Raw genomic sequence first — 9,126 nt, 5'->3', positions numbered from 1 at the left:
GCCTCGGCCTGCCCCACCAGGCCCTCTCGGTGGCCGCCCAGTTCCCAGGCGCTGACCTTGGGGATTTTCTTTAATTCTCACTTGTGTTTTAAACAGTCATGTGAGGGCTGTTTGGCCTCTTCCCAGATACCTTCCAAAATACCACCCCAAGTCATATGGGAGCCATTATTTCCAGACAGCCGAGCATGCTTCTCTGACAGTGCTGGGGATGAGCATCTATCTGTATACTGCCAACTGGGATCAGAAGAGTTTAGCGCTGGCCTGCAGTGCTGTTGTTTTGTGTTGTTTTTCTCTTATTGATTAAGGTATTACAACTGTGTGCTTATTCCCCCCACCCCCACCCCCATTGGGCCTACAGTTTTTTTTATGGCTTCAGTGATACAGGACGTTTTGGATATTCTTTGAAGAAATGGCTTTGGGCACTCTTTATTGACATGCCTCAACATAAGTGAGCAGGAAAACCTCTCTATAGAAATTAAATATGAGTTAAAACTTCTCAATATTTTTCTCCTTCAAGTTATGAAGATTATTCTTATTTTTATGGATGATGTCTAAGTGGGGACAGGGACTCCATACTAAAGTTGCCTACAATTAGTTCAATCAATGAAATTATAAAGGTTGCTTCTCAAATAATGCCTAAATTCTCTGAAAATCACCACCAATTTGCCTTTAAGAAGCCATATTAAAATACCCCCAAAGATAAAATACTAAAACAAAAATTTTGGTATTCATATAAATAGACTTTCACCCTAAATTGTTGCAATGAAATAAGGCTAGAAATTGTATTAAAATGCACACATCAGCTTGATGTTAAAAAATTGCTCTTTATTAAGCTAATTATTCTCTGGAAAGGCCAAAACAGACATTTTATTTTGACATGTAGAAATTTTTTCTGGGAATATAGTCACAAAATACATAGGTTGCCTTTTAGTATCAAACAGATTAAAAGGTTTAACTGGAAACAAAAAATAACTAATAGGTTATAGAGAAAATTCTGAGTTGTTTCTGTAAATAAAATAATTGCTATAATAATTTGCTGATTGTTCTTATATTGACATTGTATCCAGAATTTAACAATTAAGGGAGGTTATTTTACAACCTTATTCTTTCAACACCCGTATTAAGCCTCAGTGCAAGCCACTGTTCTAGATTCTGGAAATTCAAAGATTGGCTCCTAGATATGATAAACCCTTGCTCTGGGCTTCAAAAAATGTAATATTGTTGTAGAGAACCCAGAACAGATTCATTCCTTGAAACATTTCTTAAAAAAACTGGTGTTATGTGTTAAGAGAAATTTGGAAGGAATCTTTTTCAGAGAAATACTACTCAAACAAAATTTTTCCTTACCCCAGAAAATGAAAAGTAATAGGGGTTATAGTAGGTGTTTTATTATATCATTCAGCTAAATGTAGCATTGTTTTATCACCAATGCAGAGATTTTGCTGTAAAAAAAAAAAAAACATATTCTGCAAGGCATATCCCATTATGGTTTTTATTAAGATATTTTGGTTTTTGTAAGTAAGAATTTTGAAGACTATTGAGTGTAAAAGATGTTTGGAATGTTGACAATTTTAGGTTTTGCTCATAAATTTCTCAATAGAAATTAGGTTGGTTTCATTTATATTTGTAGCTCATTTTTGAAGGTATTCGAGGTCCTGGCATAGAAGGTGACATTGCCATTGATGATGTATCAATTGCAGAAGGAGAATGTGCAAAACAAGACCTAACGACTAAGAGTAAGTGTCTCTTTTTTAATTTGTTTGATGAGATGTTAATGTAAATACTATCAAATTAATATATTCCAATTTAAAAATTTATTTTTAGTTTGTTTATTTAGAATTTCTTATATTTAAGAAGCTAAAATTTTGTGTATAACTTAAAAGCAAAGTATTAAATTTGGCTATATGCTTGTTTAGCCTAAGAAAAAATATAATTTTGATTTAGGTTTATGATTTTTAATTGGGATTTTAAAATATTTTGGTTGATATTATTAATTTCAGAGGTTTTCAACTTTTCTTAAAATATTTAATTAATCTATATACTCAGCATATATTTGTACAGACATAGTGCTTTTTAATCCCCCAGTTTATGAAAATATTTCTTAGATTTTACATTTGTTAAACATTTTAACAGGTTTAATATTTTAAACTGTCTTAACAGGGTTTTCCCAAAAATGTATACACACTTTAACAGCTGCTAGCTCAATTTTGAAAATAAAATGTATTTTAATAAGCACTTCCTTTATAATTATTCAAAGTGTGTATATACATTTTTGGGGGACACCCTATATTAAACAATAGATTAGCCCTATTTTTTAAAATATATTTTTATTGATTTCAGAGAGGAAGGGAGAGGGAGAGAGAGATAGAAACATCAATGATGAGAATCATTGATTGGCTCCTGCACAACTCCCACTGGGGACCGAGCCCACAACCTGGGCACATGCCCCCAACCAGAACTGAACCCGGGACCCCTCAGTCCAAAGGCCGATGCTCTATCCACTGAGCCAAACCGGCTAGGGCTAGCCCTATTTATTTATTTATTTTTATTTTTTTTGGTATAATTAATCTCCTTCTACCTGCACCACAATCAATTTTTTGGTAATTTGGTTCCACATTTATTCTGGTTTGAATACTATGGTTTAATGATGTCTTCAAATGTTATTTTTCACTACAAATCAATTTTTATATAAAAGAGGTATAGATAATGCAAAAACCATTAGAGTGTGTATTGAGCTGCTTCTTAAAAACTTCATCTTCATGTTGTTCATTTGAAGTTGAGAAACCTCAAATCATTCCTATTACAATTTTTTCCAATTGAAAGATTTTCATAGGACCATCTGGAATCCTTACTTTTGTGATCACATAAAGAGGTATAAATGCAACTAAATTTATAAAAATAAATTCATCAATTATTCACATACAAAAGGAGCATAAAAGTCAATTTTGTATTAAGTGCAGAGCAAATCTGAGTCTTTGTTAATTGAGTATAATTAGTAAGAAATTATATCAGTCTAGTTGTTGAAAGTCATATTTGTACAGCTACCCAGTGATTGCTCTCTCATATGAACTGAATTGATTACATCTTTAAACATTGTAAAAAGACAGAAGCTAAAATTGTATGTAACAATGAGCCATTTTGCTCATAGATTTACCTTCTTATCATTACACTTAGCATTTCATTTCAAGTAACACATTTGTAAATTTCACCCTGTGTCGGGCTAATTTCCCTTTAGAAAACTAATAGCTCAAATGAAATAAGTTTGTCAAATTCACAGAAAAGCATGCTTTCTCCTCATAGGGACTGGGATTTCCTCTGGATTTTCTAATATGAATCAGTGACAGTAACATATTAACCAAAGATCGTTACTCTCTTACAAAGAAAATTTACATTTGATAACTTAATCACTGAAAAATATTATAGACTAAATTCAATAAGGTGAATTAAACTTTCCAAATGATGAAAGCAAGAGAACATAATTTACTTCTGAAGTAAGAAAGCAGAAGTAAAAGTAGATACAGTGAAATGATAACAAAAACTTATAGGAACTTTATTATTACACAATAGAATGTTTCCTTAAAATACTAAATCCAGAGAAATGTGGGGCTGTCTTAGATAAAATACATCTATAAGTATTAAAGTTAATTATTTTAGCCTCTGTTAATCAGAGGCAACACATAACCCTAATTAAACAAAATATATTCTATTTGATGTGAGGAAGTATTTTGTTAATTTGTACTATTTATCATTTATTAAATTCATTTGGATGAATAGTGTTCAATGAATATTGAAGTAATGTTAATTTCTAAGTACCAACCAGTTTGGCAGTCAAAAGCCTCTTCCTAACTGCTCTGACTCCTAATCCTTCTAGGGCAGTAAATGATACTGTGGTCCACCCACACTGTCAAAAGCTGAGATTGTGTGTCTCTTATTTTCAAAACTCAGTTCTCCCCTAGGTGAGAGCCATGTTGTAACTTAAGCCAGGTTAATGAATTATGGAGTTTACCTGCGTTAGCATCCCTAGGTAGGGTATATGTCCTAAGAGGTATGACCTGAACTCGAGGCATTAGATGAAATACCAATTGTAGAAAGAATCTCAAAGCAGAGTGCTGGAAGATATATTTTAGTTAGAATGGACTTCATAGGGCTTCTAAAAATTACACTAAAGAGATAATTATTTAACTAACTTATAAATGTTGGACTGATCTGAATATATATAATTCACTAATTGCAGTAGCTAATTTCAATACCCATAACAATTCCTTCCTAGTTTTCATCAAGTGCAGTTTTTCTCTCAGTCTTTAAGCTTAAATATTTCTGGAAGCTTGGGGGGGGTGGGGCGCTGACGATTAGGTTTCCTGAGAATTTTCTGTGTGTGCATGCTTTCATGTGGCTAGCAGAACTCAGGCTGAGTGTGGCCACAAACCTACACAAGTATCTTCTGAACAGTTTTTATAGCATTTCATATCAATTTAAGTCTGCAAATATGTTTAGCAAGTGCCTAACCACATATTAAAATGATAGTCCTTTCACTTGTCTTGGAAATGAAGCTGATACATAAAACCGAAAAGGAAAAGAAAAAGTTTTCCAAAATTGTTTTCATATACAAAAAATGTTTCATTAGTTTACCAAAGTGGAGTTGGTTGTTGCATGGAATACTTATTTTTTGTTTGGTTGTTTCTTGGCATTTGTTTTCCTTGTCTTTAGATTCCGTTGATGGTGCTGTTGGAATTTTAGTACATATATGGCTTTTTCCAGTTATTGTCCTCATCTCTATCCTGAGTCCTCGAAGGTGACCTTATCCTGGCAGAGGCTATAAAAGATTCACCAGGCACTGGCATGAAGAGTCTTTGTAAATGGACATTGAAAAAACAAACTACCAAAGATTCCTCCACTGACTACTGACTCAAAAACAAAATAATAAAAACAAATTTTTTAAGCACTGGGGATAAAAAGATGTCATGGAAGTATAAGTTATTCCAAAGTGCGTATACAAGATAGTCTTGACCTGAATAGAGAAGAGACCTTCAGGTGCTTTTGTGGCTAAAACGATCACAGTGTCATCTGGTCATCTGGTTGAACTCTGGGGGGAAAAAAAGAGCTATAGAAATTCTTGTCAAAGCACAAAGTCTTGGCTGGTTTTGTTTCAAATGAATAGTTTGCTTGTTACCATGGAAACCTAATGGCCTGCCAACAAAAACCTCACTGTAAACAGGGTACGTGAAGAGCTGGCATTTATTTTCCTTTGGAAAAGCTTTTACGTAGAGAATTCAATAAATGTAGGCCCTTTTACCTTTGGTTGTTACCCTTCCTTGAAAAGAACCTGAACTCAGAATTATTTAAAACATTCATCCTCCCCACCTATCCCCACCCCACCTTTATAATTTGTATTTGTTTTCCTCCCATGGCTAAGCTAGATAACTGTGTGCTGTCTCTTTTTGCATGCACTGCTATCCAGGATAGTCAGCCTGGGCTTACATAACACACAGGCTTATCGGAGTTTGCTCGCGGCCACTTGAACACCCAAACGGTCATCTGTTCCAGTGAAGAAACCAAACCACCATCTTTTCTAAATTGCCATGGAAACTAAGTGCCTTCAATGAAACAAGCCTGAATAATTTCCAGCTCAGAAGCTTGCACTGCTAAGAGTGGTTTGTGTAAAACTATTTTATAAACAAACTGCAGAGCCGAAACGTGCAAATTGCAGGCAAGACAACAAAGCCGCTTCTGACGGAGAAAGGACCGAAGCTGCTGCGGAAGCCCACGCGGAGGAGACGCGTGTGTGACCGACAGCGATGGCCCTTCAGCTTCTTGTCCATTAGAACGTAACGTCCACGGAGACCAGACAAGGGAGCAACTTTTTTTCTTCCAGGTTATTGAATGGGTCAACCAGAGCAAAAGGTTAAGATAATACTCAGCTCAAGAGTGATTTTTCACTCTCACCTCCATTCGAAGTGAAATTGGCCCTAGCTTTAGAGGGAACAAGAAAATGTTTGTGATTTCAGTGCATACAAACTCTACAGCGGAACTGGGCCTGAAAAATCTGGCTTTATTCTAAACTCTGAGGGTAACATGCCTCTGCCCTTAAGTCAGACTCTGTGCAAATTGTGAAATATTATTTTATTATTTTACAAAGATTAAAAAACACTTTTACAGAAAAAAAACAAAAACCTGTAAAAATGATTTTGAGCTACCTGAGGATAAATCATACCTTTAACCAGCCAGTTTTCCAATGCATTGTAAATTTCACTTAAACCTGTTGGTTATGAAAATTTGAAGATCTCTTTCCTTAAATTATCTCAGCTTTTAACTTCATTTAAGACTTTTGTCTAAAGAAGAATATTATTATTATTATTATGTTCTATCAACACCCCAGGATTTAAAAAAAAAAAACTGGTTATGCAAGTAATTGGGATATGAGTATTAAATTATAACATTTGCAAATATTAATATAAAAAGCACAACAAAATGTAGTGGGGAAATGACACAGCTTGATTTTTTTTTAAGTCTATAGAAATGTTTGTGCAAATTCAATAATTCACCTTAAAAGATAACTTTACACTATGTTCAATAAAGCCTCTTTCCAGGTAAGGTATGAAAAGCAGTATGTGTGTTTGTTGAGCAGTGTTCACTTACCACCAAAATGAGAATAGCTATACAATTTATCTGTTATGTCACCATGGGATAAACCTTCAGTGCTTCATGTACCTTAATGTCTACAGGAAGGGATTTTAACAGGAACTCCCTGATGCACTCTCCCACATTTGTCATACATGTAAAAAAAAAAAGTCAAATCTTTGAAAGTAAAACATGAAACAAATAGGAACTTGGAATTAAAAGTGTATTTTCATACTTAAAGAGGGGACTAGTTTGAATATCCTAAGTAGTGATAGAATTGAGCCAAGCCAAATCTTTTAAATTAAAATAGATAAACACATGAATTTCATGACTTCTTTGAAAAAATCAGGCATATTGTTGTGTTTGTTTTTTATGTTGTTTTTTTCAAAATTACAGTCATGCCAAAGAGATAAACAATATCTGGGGCACTTAGCTTAATGCATACTAAATTTTCCTTCAGTTTGCCTTCCATTTTGTGTGGCAACTATCTTCTTTTCTCCATTATCCCGTATTAGTAGACCATCTTTTTTATTGATTTCCTGCACTCTCATTGCTGGTAACATCAATAAAAAGGTTTTAGATCTAAACAGAGGCTTAACTCATTGCTGCCTTCTTTTCTTAAACTTTGATTTGAGTCAGGATTTTACAAAAAAACTAAAAAAAAACCTATATTCAAAATATTTGGATATACATATTGTCATTTTCAGGAAAACAAGTCTCCATTTCTTCGAAGTAGCTCTACACAAAGAAACAGCTGTAACTGAAAGTTTCAATCCTACTATTAAACATTAATAAGGTATTAAGACATTATTACCTTTTACACTGTAAAAATACACAAGGCTTCAGAAGTTCATGAGAACTGGCTGGTACTTCAAAATTAATTTTGATTAAATTTTTGAGAAATTGCTGATGAGTGCCAAGAACAAAGGGCAATCAGAATTGCAAAGCAATCATATTTATTGATATGGTAACAAAGTATATATCTCAAGTGGGTTCTGGATCATTTATGTAAACGAATAAACAGAATTAGGATCAATGTTTTTCACTCCAGTTCAAATGTTTCATTGTTTTAATTGAAAGTCAACAGATAAAATGCAGGAATTTTTTAATCGGGATAAGTGAAATAAATGTAAATTGTGTTAAGTAGTCTCTTCTTTAATATTAGTGATAATACGACAATTTACCTGTTTGCCAACTGCCTTCCTTTTCCTAATATTTTTTGTGTTTATTATAAGTTGAACTCACTAAAATATCCCCCCTTTTCTTTTTTATAACATATGTTAAGCGTGATGGATGTCAATCTCTTCTTCTTTTATAGGAAGGCATCAGGCAGTGGAGATTTTAATTTGCAGGAGAAAGATTATACTACATAATCTCCTACTGCCAGTAATTGATCCTTGATTAATTAGGAGCATTGCTTGGTTTCATCATTTCAAAGACACTTGCTTCTCCACATTTTAACATCTCTGCAATCAGCCTATTTGAATTTCTATTGGCAGCATTGTTATGTAGTGATATATAAAATTATACTGCATCTAAAAACTGATGACATTTAAATATCAAAAGTCACAAAAGTTTTCAGAAGTCACAAATCATGCCCAATATTATTACTTTTCGTTAGTAACAGTGGCCCCATTTTTGTGAAATTTATATGAAATACTCATTGTGCATTATTTAAAAATAACATTTTTTATTTTGTGCTTTACAATCTGAGTCTTCTCTTATATTCATATATATATGTATATATAGAGCATAACAGTCTCTGTTCTTTAGCTATGGAAATTCCTCACTCAGAGCCAGTAGATTTTAAATTTTTATGAAAAAGTTCAGATACATATATATGTATATATATGTATATATATATATTCCTACTTTTTTATGTTTCCTGCTACATATTTTTTAGTTCCATCACGAATTATAATATGCTATGTATCGCTGGTTTAAAATGGTTTTTTTCAGTTTCATGTGATTAAATTTTCTTTAAGACTTGAAAGATCCATGGTATTGGACAATGCCATGAAATAGGCTAAACTAATGGTATTTCATATACATCACAGAATTGACTTTGCATGGCAATAAACTATGATAATCAGAATCACAAAACAGCTAGTCACTTATATCATGTTATAGATAGTACAAATAATCTCATTCATTACTTTCATATTTTAAAATATGACAAAATATGAGTGACAACTGTATTAACTTTTCACCAAACATGCATTTTTATTTTAAAGACTATAATAAACTTATTTGTCAAAATGTGTAATTTGAGAACAATTAATTTAGTTCAGTACTTGAAATTGTATGAAACTGGCTGTGGTATTTTTCTTGCTCTATTTTTTTTTTTTTTTTTAGTGATTTGAATTATGGTGACAGACTAATCTGATTTTAGTAAGTGATTTCAAAGGATTCTTTTGAATGCATGTTCTTTATCAAAATTTTTTTTTACGTTTTGGGTTTTTTTTTTTTAATGTGCCTTTTGACTATCAGGGCCTTTCAAGAGACATG

The 9,126-nt window shown here is 32.9% G+C and overlaps 1 protein-coding gene across 1 annotated transcript in view; it reads left to right on the top strand.

Moving 5' to 3' along the window:
• The window catches only part of MDGA2 (MAM domain containing glycosylphosphatidylinositol anchor 2), a 939,200-nt gene extending 932,605 nt beyond the window's left edge, over window positions 1-6,595 (top strand). Inside the window, exons 16-17 of the mRNA XM_006761237.2 lie at window positions 1,631-1,736; window positions 4,708-6,595. Of these exons, the coding sequence (XP_006761300.1) occupies window positions 1,631-1,736; window positions 4,708-4,796 (195 nt within the window). The 3' untranslated portion in view covers window positions 4,797-6,595. The remainder of the gene's footprint in view (window positions 1-1,630; window positions 1,737-4,707) is intronic.
• Window positions 6,596-9,126: the final 2,531 nt, after the last annotated feature.

This window comes from Myotis davidii, unplaced genomic scaffold (genome assembly GCF_000327345.1).
Source record: "Myotis davidii unplaced genomic scaffold, ASM32734v1 scaffold1032, whole genome shotgun sequence".
Classification (NCBI taxonomy): Eukaryota; Metazoa; Chordata; class Mammalia; order Chiroptera; family Vespertilionidae; genus Myotis; species Myotis davidii.
Note: the sequence above shows the minus strand (reverse complement) of the source record. Positions and strands in the feature narration are given on the sequence as shown.